This window comes from Hypanus sabinus, chromosome 13 (assembly GCF_030144855.1).
Source record: "Hypanus sabinus isolate sHypSab1 chromosome 13, sHypSab1.hap1, whole genome shotgun sequence".
Lineage (NCBI taxonomy): Eukaryota > Metazoa > Chordata > Chondrichthyes > Myliobatiformes > Dasyatidae > Hypanus > Hypanus sabinus.
The window spans coordinates 45,277,250-45,293,058 of NC_082718.1; the positions used below are offsets into that span (position 1 = coordinate 45,277,250).

At 39.3% G+C, this 15,809-nt stretch overlaps 1 protein-coding gene across 1 annotated transcript in view; it reads right to left on the bottom strand.

Moving 5' to 3' along the window:
• The window catches only part of LOC132403360 (mucin-2-like), a 68,517-nt gene that overhangs the window by 15,958 nt on the left and 36,750 nt on the right, over nt 1-15,809 (bottom strand). Inside the window, exons 18-24 of the mRNA XM_059986780.1 lie at nt 14,208-14,615; nt 11,544-11,951; nt 8,844-9,287; nt 6,174-6,617; nt 3,059-3,579; nt 697-856; nt 338-570 (exon numbers count right to left, since the gene is read on the bottom strand). Coding sequence (XP_059842763.1) covers nt 338-570; nt 697-856; nt 3,059-3,579; nt 6,174-6,617; nt 8,844-9,287; nt 11,544-11,951; nt 14,208-14,615 — 2,618 coding nt within the window. The remainder of the gene's footprint in view (nt 1-337; nt 571-696; nt 857-3,058; nt 3,580-6,173; nt 6,618-8,843; nt 9,288-11,543; nt 11,952-14,207; nt 14,616-15,809) is intronic.

The window sequence follows — 15,809 nt, forward strand, 5'->3', positions numbered from 1 at the left end:
ATTAACCTACCTGGTAGGTCTTTAGATTGTGTGAGAAAACCCACGCATGCTACAGGGAGGACGTACCAAGAAGTCTGATGGCCCGAGTCATCGCGCTAACCGTTATGCTACCATGGTGCCCACTGTGAATTACTTTAGATTTGGTTAATCATGCGGTGTTTATTCATTACAGGTAAATCAATAAAAGAAATATCCATTGCTCCTAAAGGAATTTATTTAAATAAGTTCATTGCCCTCTCATACCCATTTATAACAAATATTAGTGTATTTGCAATGGCCAGTTGAATTGAAGTAATGTGATCTTGGGCAGCAATACCATAAAAATGATAGTACTTACCACATTGCCATCATGGGTTGAAATGGTGAGATGAACTTTATTGTAAAAAATGATTAATCCTTTTGGACAGGAAAAAGGTACATAAGGAAAGCAGAAGTAATTGTCTACTAGAACACGCAAGTTGTGTTTTGGTTTCTGTTCTTCCATAAGAATATAGGTGCAATCCTTGTAAAAATCATAAGATAGCTGATTGAAGGTTATATAATGAGGGTCACCATACACCTTGCATTCACCTAAAATAAGTAAGCACAATATGGTTTGCATGTTCTTGTGAGAAGGTAAACAAAACAAAGAATGTTAATGTTTCAATTATCCACTGTACAGTATATAAGTAATTAGAATAAGAAAGTGATACTAACATCCACATTCCCAGCCTGGGCAGCCACATTCATTTATTACTTCAATGGGTGTTAAATTGTTTCCACATTTAGGCTTTTCATTTCCACATCGTTTAACAGTTACAGTTGTTCCATTGTCACATCTTTTGATAGTACAGTCTTCAGTCCAGGTCCCAGTGCACTGGAATTATAGTTAATAAGGTTTATAGATAAGTGGATTGCCCTATGGATTCAGCAGATGTCATTTCAGTATAATAATGTCTCAAAGCTTACCCAATATGAGTGAAATATTTTGCAAAAGTCTAGCTCATACATTGACTTTTTCCTTTGGGGTTTTCACCCATTTCACATAAACCCAAGATGTGAAAATATAGCTACAACCTAAAATTCACTCACAATCAAATGGCCTAGGTAAATGGTCAGAAGAAGTTATTTACATACTCTTATGTATTCTCTATTATTGTACAGGTTCAGCTACAGAATAACAGAACCACCAAAAAGTTGTATTTTGCAGAAATGCAAAATAATTTTTAACACACAATATGCTGCTTACATTGTGCAAAGTTACATTGTTAAAATTGATGCAGCCCCATAAAGGATGTTGAGTCTACATTGATTATGGTTGTAATGCATGAAATAATATTTTTGAAAACCAACCTCATATACAACATTTACTTCAAAGAGGACAAATCTTTCAAAACTCTGTAAGAGGGGAAGAGACTGCTGGTAGATTCTTGTTGGAGCCAGCAGAGCTTGTGATGGATGTCGAGGCAGGTGGGATGCAATGTGAGGACTAGGAAAACTCTGTTTGTGCTCTAGCCAGAAGAATGAGGTGGAAGTTGCAAGTCAAGGGTTCTGTTCAGTTTGCTAGAGGGGAAGAGCCACAGTTCAGGAAAAAGGAAGACATTTCACATGCAGAAGGTCTCATCTTCAGAGCCAATGCAATAGAGACAAGAAAAACAGTGAAAAAGGAAGGCAGGGTAGAAAAATGTACAGTCAAAATAGTCATAGGAGTCTGTGAGTTTGGTAATTGACGTTTATGGGTTGTTTGTCTCTTGGGATAGAGATGAAGATTCAGAAAGAGAAGAATTAGAGATGTACCATGTGAAAGTGAAAGCAAGAAGGAAATTAGAACAAAATCAATGAAATAGTCAAATTCTGGTTTAATTCAGAACGCAATGCTAAAGCAGTCATTGATATTCTGGAGAAAGAGTTGAGGGACTGCACCTGAGTAAGAAGCAATCAAAGAGTGTTCTGTGTGTTGCAGTGGACTGGTGTAACTGGGTCCATCCAAGTGCACATAGCTGCATCTCTAACTTGGAGAAAGGAAGTGGACTTGAAGGAGAAATTGTTCAATATGAGTACACATTCAGCCAACCAAATGAATGCAAATTGAGTGACTGTCTTTTGAAACATCTGCACGAGCAACCCTGAGCATCCAGTTTCGAATTACTTGATTCTGTCATCCCACTTAGATGTTTCACTGACATTCTGCAGCCTGCCAAATACTCAATATCAAACTCTCCAACTTTAGATAACTTGTTCTTTCTCTGTATCTGTGTCAGAAATGGCTATTTCTGCCAGTAATCTATCTGTGATTTTGACTCTGTTTCCCTCTCTCCATTAGTACACTGTTCTACAGGTCATCTGCCATAGCTTTGCCATTAGCCACACATAGACAGACAAAAAGCAATGTATAAAAATGCATTTTGGAGATGATTCAAAAGTCAATAAAATTCTAATTAAACACGAGGCTTGTCAAGAACATGGTAAGGATATATATATATATCTATATCTATATATATATATCTAGAGAGAGAGAGAAGGACAGAGAGAGAGATAAATGGAAAATAATAAAATATTCACATTTATTAATCAAAGAAATTATCATTTTCAGGAACACAAAACAAATCTTTAAATTAAGAGAATTGGGTGAACCAGATGTGAGGGGCTACATAGAGTCCTGAAATATAGTGAACTTTTATCATTTAATCAGAAGCAGAAAGACAGATTGAATAGAATTTCATGAATAGCTTTAAAAAAAGCTGGAGAAAATAAAAGTATGATCATCCTTAAGTAAAAGTTTTTTAAAAATATTGCCATTGTCTGAAAATTCAAATGGCTTTTAGGCATTCTTTGTATTATTCTTTTGGATTTAATATTTCACAGATGTGATTGATGACAATTCAAGATAAAAAAAAATAGTGTCCTACACATTTCTATGAATAAACATTTTATGAGTAGGAAGAAAATTGGTTCCCGTATGGAATAAATATGTTAGAGAAAAAATAGTCAATGAATCAAAACTGTAAACACTTTTCCGCCAAAAAACTTGCCGTCTGGTCTACTACATCATATACTTCATAGAAAAAAGAAAACTCACCTGCTGTTCTTGGTTCACGGAACAGACACAAGGGATTGTTGGGGTGGTTGCTGAGATGCTCGTTGGGGTGGTTGATAGTGTTGAGGTTGAAACAGTTGCTGAGGTGGTTGTTGGAGTTGTAGTTGTTGTGGTTGTTGGTGTTGTTGAAACAGTTGTGGTGATTGTTGTAGTTGTTGGGGAAGTTGTTGGAGTTGTGGTTGAAATAGTTGTTGAGCTGATGATTGGAGTTGTGGTTGTTGATGTTGTACTGAAAAGGACACAACATACTCTAATTTCATAGTCAGGGCACAGGAATTCATCGGATGATGGAATGCATGTAAGTCCTTCAGGCAAGCCACATTTCACATCATTACTTGTTTCAGAGATTGGTTTGTTTGGGGATCTAACAGATTGACATTGTATATTACTAGGTCTGTCACTGGGATTACAGAGACCCTCTGGTGATTCATGATCTCCTCTGTTTGTTGCATTGGGTTCATTGCTATTTTTCCAAGATGACCAATAACCCGCACAAGGAATTGCTGCAAAGCAAAATGGAAAAACAATTAGGTCTAGTGAAGGATCATCTGAAATGCAGCCACTGTTCTAATGTTTGAAAGTTACTTGTTCATTTGCATTTGTCAAGAATTGAAAAATAGCCATAAAATTAGACAAACTGAAATCTCCTGTCCTACTTTGCAAATCTTTATTTTCTAACTGTAAAGTCAGGCTTGCAATTAATTTGTGATCACAATTTCTTAATATTGAGTATATCCTGAAAGGAGCAGGTTCTGTTTTTATAGACATCAAAAGATACCGCTTGATATGGTAATCACACTTCAACAGTACTGCAATGAGTGGCATCTAGAATAAATGTGAATGATAAGAAAGATCATTTACTTCAAGCTGGAGATAGGGGAATCTGGCTATGCGGTTCATATAAATGAATGTATAAGCACGCAAATCATATTTATAGAGATGACAGAGAGGATAGAGAAATATTCCTCTTATGGGATGAGGAAAGGCAAGGAGACCTCCAGCGACCTTGACAACTACAACTGTGAGAAGTGCATCCAGATGCAGCTCCTAACAAACTGCATTAAGGAGTTGGAGCTGGAATTATCGGAATTCTGATGTCAGGAGGCTGAAGGGGTGATAGATACAACATATATATAGAGGTAGTTACACCCAAGGTGCAGGATACAGGAAAATGGGTGACAGTCAGGATGGAGAAGGGGCTTAAGGAAGCAATGCAGAGAACACCTGTGGCCATTCCCCTCAGTAACAGGTATACCTTCAAGGGGGGGATGAACTAACAGAGGAAAGTCGCAGTGGTCAGGTGGTCGGAACATTGGATCAAACATGCTGAAATGGCAGAGCAGACTCAATGGGTCAAATGGTCTAATTCTGCTCCATTATCTTATATTTAATAATATTATAAAAGTTGACTCATATGTTGGAGTGTCCAGAAAACAAGCATTCTTAACTCAGAGATGGTCTCAGCAGCACAGAAATGTCGGCCTAGACAATGCGCTCGTTCTCAAGAATGGATCAGCAAAGAGAATGTATAATGTTATTTGAAGAAGGAAATTCAGTATGACAACTACGGTGGATAAAGAGGATCTAGAGGATGTGGCATATTTTGATTTCTGAAAGACATTCAGTAACATAGCACATAAAATGTGATTGTGAGAAAAATCTCATGGCATGGGTATGGTTAGAGACAGGCAACCGGGAGAAACAGAAAGTCAGAAAATCAGTTACCATAATATAAATCATCTACTGTCACAGGACTTGGCATTAGAGCTTCAGACTTGTTGCTCACTGTTTTAGTCTAAGTGGAAGTGATGAATGGACTGAAGAACTTTTCATTATTGATCCTAAGGAACTTTGACCTTTGTGTGACAGCAGGAAGCTCAAAAGTGGTGCATCTTAATGTTCTCATTACACAGAAATTTACCTAGATAACCAATGGGGTACTATACTTGGGCACTGGCAATACTCTGGGAGGAAAGGGAAATAACATGTGATCAACCAGCTGTTATCCAGGAACATACAGATGCTGAATATCAACAGGTTGTTTTATTTTCTGAACAGAGAGATATTCCACAAAAGCAAGTTGCTAACTCACAAGAGGAGGATTTAAACATGACATTCTGTATGTTTTCTTAGCACAGCTCCATAAAGTTGCAACAAGATTTCCCTTACTTGTGTGTCACACTCTACCCCCCATAGGAAAGCTATCAGATCATATGCCTTTCAAATTGCTTACAGGATCTCATCCTCTTTTTGCGAAAACACACTCATAGCACCACACATCAAAGCCTCAACTTTATTGTTCAGACAGGTGGCAGTCAAGGTAGCAGGGAAGAAACACATGTGATTAGGGGTATGCCTGCCATTTCAACCCTTGACCTGGAGGCCGAAACAATGCATAACCATTGGATTACTGACTGGTGTACCATCTTCTATACAGTCCTCTAGACTTGTCATTCAATGTGCAAGTTAGGTGATAATATTGATCAATTTATCTTCCAGAATGGTTTTTCTCAGGCAATACACCGATTCATACTCCACAGTCAGACATTTGAACCTCTTGACCAATTCTGCATGCTTTTGTGCTTTGAGTACTGTCACATGATTGGCTATTTAGATACTTGCATTAACAAGCAGGGTATAGGTGGCACCGCATATACATTGTTAAAGTATAGAAAAATTAAAGGTAATCACTTTGAAGCAAATTTCTTTCAGTGGTGGGGGTGATAGGGCAGATGTTTCCCTCTTTTTGGATCTAAACAATAGGACACAAATGAAGAGTCACAACTTCAGGATGGAGATTTTTTGGAGAGGTTAGTGAACTTCTGAAACTTTCAATTGCTATTGAGTCTAAATTATTGGATATTTTTAAGGTTGAAATGACTTGAGCATTGGATAAACCAGCAATCTAATATCTTGGGGATCAAGCAGAAAATAGACTTGGAAAGACCATACCATATACACACCTGAGATTCACGCAAGGGTACACTTGTAACTGTATCACGTTCAACAGATATACAAACTGTTCTGCTGTTGCCACTATCCCTGTCCATCATTGTGTTTCCTCCCACATATACATGCACTTTTCACCCAGACTTACGTGTTGTGGTTGGTGTTGTTGTTGTTGGTGTTGCTGTTGGTGTTGTGGTTGAAATAGTTGTTGAGCTGATGGTTGGAGTTGTGGTTGAAATAGTTGTTGAGCTGATGGTTGGAGTTGTGGTTGAAATAGTTGTTGAGCTGATGGTTGGAGTTGTGGTTGTTGACGTTGTACTGAAAAGGACACAACATACTCTAATTTCATAGTCAGAGCACATGAGTTCATCGGATGATGGAATGCATGTAAGTCCTTCAGGCAAGCCACATTTCACATTGTTACTTGTTTCAGAGATTGGTTTGTTTGGGGATCTAACAGATTGACATTGTATATTACTAGGTCTGTCACTGGGATTACAGAGACCCTCTGGTGATTCATGATCTCCTCTGTTTGTTGCATTGGGTTCATTGCTATTTTTCCAAGATGACCAATAACCCGCACAAGGAATTGCTGCAAAGCAAAATGGAAGAAGTATTAGGTCTAGTGAAGGATCATCTGAAATGCAGCCACTCTTCTAATGTTTGAAAGTTACTTGTTCATTTGCATTTGTCAAGAATCGAAAACAGCCATGAAATTAAACAAACTGAAATCTCCTGTCCTAATTTGCAAATTTTTATTTTCTAACTGTAAAGTCAGGCATGCAATTAAATTGTGATCACAATTTCTTAATATTGAATATATCCTGCAAGGAGCAGGTTCTGTTTATATAGACATCAAAAGACACCGCTTGATATGGTAATCATACTTCAACAGCACTGCAATGAGTGGCATCTAGAATAAATGTGAATGATAAGAAAGATCATTTATTTCAAGCTGGAGATAGGGGAATCTGGCTATGCGGTTCATATAAATGAATGTATAAGCACGCATATCATATTTATAGAGAAGGCAGAGACGATAGAGAAATGCTCCTCTTATGGGATGAGGAAAGGCAAGGAGATCTGCAGCGACCCTGATAACTACAACTGTGAGAATTGCATCCAGATGCAGCTCCTAACAAACTGCGTTAAGGAGTAGGAGCTGCAATTATCTGAATTCAGATAGGTCAGGAGGCTGAAGGGGTGATAGATACAACATATATATAGAGGTGCAGGATACAGGAAACTGGGTGACAATCAGGATGGGGAAGGGGCTTAAGGAGGCAATGCAGAGAACTCCTGTGGCCATTCCCCTCAGCAACGGGGGGGGATGAACTAACAGAGGAAAGTCGCAGTGGTCACGTGGTCGGAACATTGGATCAACCATGATGAAATGGCAGAGCAGACTCAATGGGTCAAATGGTCTAATTCTGCTCCATTATCATATTTAATAATATTATAAAAGTTCACTCATATGTTGGAGTGTCCAGAAAACAAGCATTCTTAACACAGAGATGGTCTCAGCAGCACAGAAATGTCGGCCTAGACAATGCGCTCGTTCTCAAGAATGAATCAGCAAAGAGAATGTATAATGTTATTTGAAGAAGGAAATTCAGTATGACAAGTATGGTTTATAAAGAGGAGCCAGAGGATGTGGCATGTTTTGATTTCTGGAAGACATTCAGTAAGATAGCACATAAAAGGTTATTGTGAGAAAAATCCCATGGCATGGGTATGGTTAGAGACAGGCAAGCGGCAGAAACAGAAAGTCAGGAAATCAGTTACCATAATATAAATCATCTACTGTCACAGGACTTGGCATTAGAGCTTCAGACTTGTTGCTCACTGTTTTAGTCTAAGTGGAAGTGATGAATGCACTGAAGAACCTTTTCATTATTGATCCCAAGGAAGTTTGACCTTTGTGTGACAGCAGGATACTCAAAAGCGGTGCATCTTAATGTTCTCAGTACACAGAAATTTACCTAGATAACCAATGGGGTACTATACTTGGGCACTGGCAGTACTCTAGGAGGAAAGGGAAATAACATGTGATCTACCAGCTGTTATCCAGGCACATACAGATGCTGAATATCAACAGGTTGTTTTATTTTCTGAACAGAGAGATATTCCACAAAAGCAAGTTGCTAACTCACAAGAGGAGGATTTAAACAGAACATTCTGTATGTTTATGGAGCACAGCTCCGTAAATTTGCAACAAGAGTTCCAATACATGTGTGTCATACACCAGCCCCCATAGGAAAGTATTAGATCATATGCCTTTCAAATTGCTTACAGGATCTCATCCTCTTTTTGCGAAAACACACTCATAGCACCACACATCAAATCCTCAACTTTATTGTTCAGACAGGTGGCAGTCAAGGTAGCAGGGAAGAAACACATGTGATTAGGGGTATGCCTGCCATTTCAACCCTTGGCCTGGAGGCAGAAACAATCCATAACTGTTGGAGTACTGACTGGTGCACAATCTTCTTTAAAGAGTCACAACTTCAGGATGGTGATTTTTTGGAGTGGTTAGTGAACGTCTGAAACTTTCGATTGCTATTGAGTCTAAATTATTGGATATTTTTAAGGTTGAAATCACTTGAGCATTGGATAAACCAGCAATCTAATATCTTGGAGATCATGCAGAAAATAGACTTGGAAAGACCATACCATATACACACCTGAGATTCATGTAAGGGTACACTTGTAACTGTATCACGTTCAACAGATATACAAACTGTTCTGCTGTTGCCAGTATCCCTGTCCATCATTGTGCTTCCTCCCACATATACATGCACTTTTCACCCAGACTTACGTGTTGTGGTTGGTGTTGTTGTTGTTGGTGTTGCTGTTGGTGTTGTGGTTGAAATAGTTGTTGAGCTGATGGTTGGAGTTGTGGTTGAAATAGTTGTTGAGCTGATGGTTGGAGTTGTGGTTGAAATAGTTGTTGAGCTGATGGTTGGAGTTGTTGTTGTTGACGTTGTACTGAAAAGGACACAACATACTCTAATTTCATAGTCAGAGCACATGAGTTCATCGGATGATGGAATGCATGTAAGTCCTTCAGGCAAGCCACATTTCACATCGTTACTTGTTTCAGAGATTGGTTTGTTTGGGGATCTAACAGATTGACATTGTATATTACTAGGTCTGTCACTGGGATTACAGAGACCCTCTGGTGATTCATGATCTCCTCTGTTTGTTGCATTGGGTTCATTGCTATTTTTCCAAGATGACCAATAACCCGCACAAGGAATTGCTGCAAAGCAAAATGGAAGAAGTATTAGGTCTAGTGAAGGATCATCTGAAATGCAGCCACTGTTCTAATGTTTGAAAGTTACTTGTTCATTTGCATTTGTCAAGAATCGAAAAATAGCCATGAAATTAAACAAACTGAAATCTCCTGTCCTACTTTGCAAATTTTTATTTTCTAACTGTAAAGTCAGGCTTGCAATTAATTTGTGATCAGAATTTCTTAATATTGTATATATCCTGCAAGGAGCAGGTTCTGTTTATATAGACATCAAAAGACACCGCTTGATATGGTAATCATACTTCAACAGCACTGCAATGAGTGGCATCTAGAATAAATGTGAATGATAAGAAAGATCATTTATTTCAAGCTGGAGGTAGGGGAATCTGGCTATGCGGTTCATATAAATGAATGTATAATCACGCATATCATATTTATAGAGAAGACAGAGACGATAGAGAAATGCTCCTCTTATGGGATGAGGAAAGGCAAGGAGACCTGCAGCGACCCTGATAACTACAACTGTGAGAAGTGCATCCAGATGCAGCTCCTAACAAACTGCGTTAAGGAGTTGGAGCTGCAATTATCTGAATTCAGATAGGTCAGGAGGCTGAAGGGGAGATAGATACAACATATATATAGAGGTAGTCACACCCAAGGTGCAGGATACAGGAAAATGGGTGACAGTCAGGATGGGGAAGGGGCTTAAGGAGGCAGTGCAGAGAACTCCTGTGGCCATTCCCCTCAGCAACAGGTATACCTTCAAGGCGGAATGAAATAACAGAGGAAAGTCGCAGTGGTCAGTGGTCGGAACATTGGATCAACCATGATGAAATGGCAGAGCAGTCTCAATGGGTCAAATGGTCTAATTCTGCTCCATTATCTCATATTTAATAATATTATAAAAGTTCACTCATATTTTGGAGTGTCCAGAAAACAAGCATTCTTAACCCAGAGATGGTCTCAGCAGAACAGAAATGTCAGCCTAGACAATGCGCTCGTTCTCAAGAATGGATCAGCAAAGAGAATGTATAATGTTATTTGAAGAAGGAAATTCAGTATGACAAGTATGGTGGATAAAGAGGATCCAGAGGATGGGGCATGTTTTGATTTCTGAAAGACATTCAGTATGATAGCACATAAAAGGTTATTGTGAGAAAAATCCCATGGCATGGGTATGGTTAGAGACAGGCAAGCGGCAGAAACAGAAAGTCAGGAAATCAGTTACCATAATATAAATCATCTACTGTCACAGGACTTGGCATTAGAGCTTCAGACTTGTTGCTCACTGTTTTAGTCTAAGTGGAAGTGATGAATGCACTGAAAAACCTTTTCATTATTGATCCTAAGGAAGTTTGACCGTTGTGTGACAGCAGGATGCTCAAAAGCGGTGCATCTTAATGTTCTCAGTACACAGAAATTTACCTAGATAACTAATGGGGTACTATACTTGGGCACTGGCAATACTCTAGGAGGAAAGGGAAATAACATGTGATCTACCAGCTGTTATCCAGGAACATACAGATGCTGAATATCAACAGGTTGTTTTATTTTCTGAACAGAGAGATATTCCACAAAAGCAAGTTGCTAACTCACAAGAGGAGGATTTAAACATGACATTCGGTATGTTTATGGAGCACAGCTCCATAAATTTGCAACAAGATTTCCATTACTTGTGTGTCATACACCAGCCCCCATAGGAAAGCTAACAGATCATATGCCTTTCAAATTGCTTACAGGATCTCATCCTCTTTTTGCGAAAACACACTCATAGCACCACACATCAAAGCCTCAACATTATTGTTCAGACAGGTGGCAGTCAAGGTAGCAGGGAAGAAACACATGTGATTAGGGGTATGCCTGCCATTTCAACCCTTGGCCTGGAGGCAGAAACAATGCATAACCGTTGGAGTACTGACGGGTGCACAATCTTCTTTAAAGAGTCACAACTTCAGGATGGAGATTTTTTGGAGAGGTTAGTGAACTTCTGAAACTTTCGATTGCTATTGAGTCTAAATTATTGGATATTTTTAAGGTTGAAATGACTTGAGCATTGGATAAACCAGCAATCTAATATCTTGGGGATCAAGCAGAAAATAGACTTGGAAAGACCATACCATATACACACCTGAGATTCACGCAAGGGTACACTTGTAACTGTATCACGTTCAACAGATATACAAACTGTTCTGCTGTTGCCACTATCCCTGTCCATCATTGTGCTTCCTCCCACATATACATGCACTTTTCACCCAGACTTACGTGTTGTGGTTGGTGTTGTTGTTGTTGGTGTTGCTGTTGGTGTTGTGGTTGAAATAGTTGTTGAGCTGATGGTTGGAGTTGTGGTTGAAATAGTTGTTGAGCTGGTGGTTGGAGTTGTGGTTGTTGACGTTGTACTGAAAAGGACACAACATACTCTAATTTCATAGTCAGAGCACATGAGTTCATCGGATGATGGAATGCATGTAAGTCCTTCAGGCAAGCCACATTTCACATCGTTACTTGTTTCAGAGATTGGTTTGTTTGGGGATCTAACAGATTGACATTGTATATTACTAGGTCTGTCACTGGGATTACAGAGACCCTCTGGTGATTCATGATCTCCTCTGTTTGTTGCATTGGGTTCATTGCTATTTTTCCAAGATGACCAATAACCCGCACAAGGAATTGCTGCAAAGCAAAATGGAAGAAGTATTAGGTCTAGTGAAGGATCATCTGAAATGCAGCCACTGTTCTAATGTTTGAAAGTTACTTGTTCATTTGCATTTGTCAAGAATCGAAAAATAGCCATGAAATTAAACAAACTGAAATCTCCTGTCCTACTTTGCAAATTTTTATTTTCTAACTGTAAAGTCAGGCTTGCAATTAATTTGTGATCACAATTTCTTAATATTGTATATATCCTGCAAGGAGCAGGTTCTGTTTATATAGACATCAAAAGACACCGCTTGATATGGTAATCATACTTCAACAGTACTGCAATGAGTGGCATCTAGAATAAATGTGAATGATAAGAAAGATCATTTATTTCAAGCTGGAGGTAGGGGAATCTGGCTACACTGTTCATATAAATGAATGTATAAGCACGCATATCATATTTATAGAGAAGACAGAGACGATAGAGAAATGCTCCTCTTATGGGATGAGGAAAGGCAAGGAGACCTGCAGCGACCCTGATAACTACAACTGTGAGAAGTGCATCCAGATGCAGCTCCTAACAAACTGCGTTAAGGAGTAGGAGCTGCAATTATCTGAATTCAGATAGGTCAGGAGGCTGAAGGGGTGATAGATACAACATATATATAGAGGTAGTTACACCCAAGGTGCAGGATACAGGAAAATGGGTGACAGTCAGGATGGGGAAGAGGCTTAAGGAGGCAGTGCAGAGAAGTCCTGCGGCCATTCCCCTCAGCAACAGGTATACCTTCAAGGGGGGGATGAACTAACAGAGGAAAGTCGCAGTGGTCAGGTGGTCGGAACATTGGATCAACCATGATGAAAGGGCAGAGCAGACTCAATGGGTCAAATGGTCTAATTCTGCTCCATTATCATATTTAATAATATTCTAAAAGTTCACTCATATGTTGGAGTGTCCAGAAAACAAGCATTCTTAACACAGAGATGGTCTCAGCAGCACAGAAATGTCGGCCTAGACAATGCGCTCGTTCTCAAGAATGGATCAGCAAAGAGAATGTATAATGTTATTTGAAGAAGGAAATTCAGTATGACAAGTATGGTTTATAAAGAGGATCCAGAGGATGGGGCATGTTTTGATTTCTGGAAGACATTCAGTAAGATAGCACATAAAAGGTTATTGTGAGAAAAATCCCATGGCATGGGTATGGTTAGAGACAGGCAAGCGGCAGAAACAGAAAGTCAGGAAATCAGTTACCATAATATAAATCATCTACTGTCACAGGACTTGGCATTAGAGCTTCAGACTTGTTGCTCACTGTTTTAGTCTAAGTGGAAGTGATGAATGCACTGAAGAACCTTTTCATTATTGATCCTAAGGAAGTTTGAGCTTTGTGTGACAGCAGGAAGCTCAAAAGCGGTGCATCTTAATGTTCTCAGTACACAGAAATTTACCTAGATAACTAATGGGGTACTATACTTGGGCACTGGCAATACTCTAGGAGGAAAGGGAAATAACATGTGATCTACCAGCTGTTATCCAGGCACATACAGATGCTGAATATCAACAGGTTGTTTTATTTTCTGAACAGAGAGATATTCCACAAAAGCAAGTTGCTAACTCACAAGAGGAGGATTTAAACATGACATTCAGTATGTTTTCTTAGCACAGCTCCATAAAGTTGCAACAAGATTTCCATTACTTGTGTGTCATACACCAGCCCCCATAGGAAAGCTAACAGATCATATGCCTTTCAAATTGCTTACAGGATCTCATCCTCTTTTTGCGAAAACACACTCATAGCACCACACATCAAAGCCTCAACATTATTGTTCAGACAGGTGGCAGTCAAGGTAGCAGGGAAGAAACACATGTGATTAGGGGTATGCCTGCCATTTCAACCCTTGGCCTGGAGGCAGAAACAATGCATAACCGTTGGAGTACTGACGGGTGCACAATCTTCTTTAAAGAGTCACAACTTCAGGATGGAGATTTTTTGGAGAGGTTAGTGAACTTCTGAAACTTTCGATTGCTATTGAGTCTAAATTATTGGATATTTTTAAGGTTGAAATGACTTGAGCATTGGATAAACCAGCAATCTAATATCTTGGGGATCAAGCAGAAAATAGACTTGGAAAGACCATACCATATACACACCTGAGATTCACGCAAGGGTACACTTGTAACTGTATCACGTTCAACAGATATACAAACTGTTCTGCTGTTGCCACTATCCCTGTCCATCATTGTGCTTCCTCCCACATATACATGCACTTTTCACCCAGACTTACGTGTTGTGGTTGGTGTTGTTGTTGTTGGTGTTGCTGTTGGTGTTGTGGTTGAAATAGTTGTTGAGCTGATGGTTGGAGTTGTGGTTGAAATAGTTGTTGAGCTGGTGGTTGGAGTTGTGGTTGTTGACGTTGTACTGAAAAGGACACAACATACTCTAATTTCATAGTCAGAGCACATGAGTTCATCGGATGATGGAATGCATGTAAGTCCTTCAGGCAAGCCACATTTCACATCGTTACTTGTTTCAGAGATTGGTTTGTTTGGGGATCTAACAGATTGACATTGTATATTACTAGGTCTGTCACTGGGATTACAGAGACCCTCTGGTGATTCATGATCTCCTCTGTTTGTTGCATTGGGTTCATTGCTATTTTTCCAAGATGACCAATAACCCGCACAAGGAATTGCTGCAAAGCAAAATGGAAGAAGTATTAGGTCTAGTGAAGGATCATCTGAAATGCAGCCACTGTTCTAATGTTTGAAAGTTACTTGTTCATTTGCATTTGTCAAGAATCGAAAAATAGCCATGAAATTAAACAAACTGAAATCTCCTGTCCTACTTTGCAAATTTTTATTTTCTAACTGTAAAGTCAGGCTTGCAATTAATTTGTGATCACAATTTCTTAATATTGTATATATCCTGCAAGGAGCAGGTTCTGTTTATATAGACATCAAAAGACACCGCTTGATATGGTAATCATACTTCAACAGTACTGCAATGAGTGGCATCTAGAATAAATGTGAATGATAAGAAAGATCATTTATTTCAAGCTGGAGGTAGGGGAATCTGGCTACACTGTTCATATAAATGAATGTATAAGCACGCATATCATATTTATAGAGAAGACAGAGACGATAGAGAAATGCTCCTCTTATGGGATGAGGAAAGGCAAGGAGACCTGCAGCGACCCTGATAACTACAACTGTGAGAAGTGCATCCAGATGCAGCTCCTAACAAACTGCGTTAAGGAGTAGGAGCTGCAATTATCTGAATTCAGATAGGTCAGGAGGCTGAAGGGGTGATAGATACAACATATATATAGAGGTAGTTACACCCAAGGTGCAGGATACAGGAAAATGGGTGACAGTCAGGATGGGGAAGAGGCTTAAGGAGGCAGTGCAGAGAAGTCCTGCGGCCATTCCCCTCAGCAACAGGTATACCTTCAAGGGGGGGATGAACTAACAGAGGAAAGTCGCAGTGGTCAGGTGGTCGGAACATTGGATCAACCATGATGAAAGGGCAGAGCAGACTCAATGGGTCAAATGGTCTAATTCTGCTCCATTATCATATTTAATAATATTCTAAAAGTTCACTCATATGTTGGAGTGTCCAGAAAACAAGCATTCTTAACACAGAGATGGTCTCAGCAGCACAGAAATGTCGGCCTAGACAATGCGCTCGTTCTCAAGAATGGATCAGCAAAGAGAATGTATAATGTTATTTGAAGAAGGAAATTCAGTATGACAAGTATGGTTTATAAAGAGGATCCAGAGGATGTGGCATGTTTTGATTTCTGGAAGACATTCAGTAAGATAGCACATAAAAGGTTATTGTGAGAAAAATCCCATGGCATGGGTATGGTTAGAGACAGGCAAGCGGC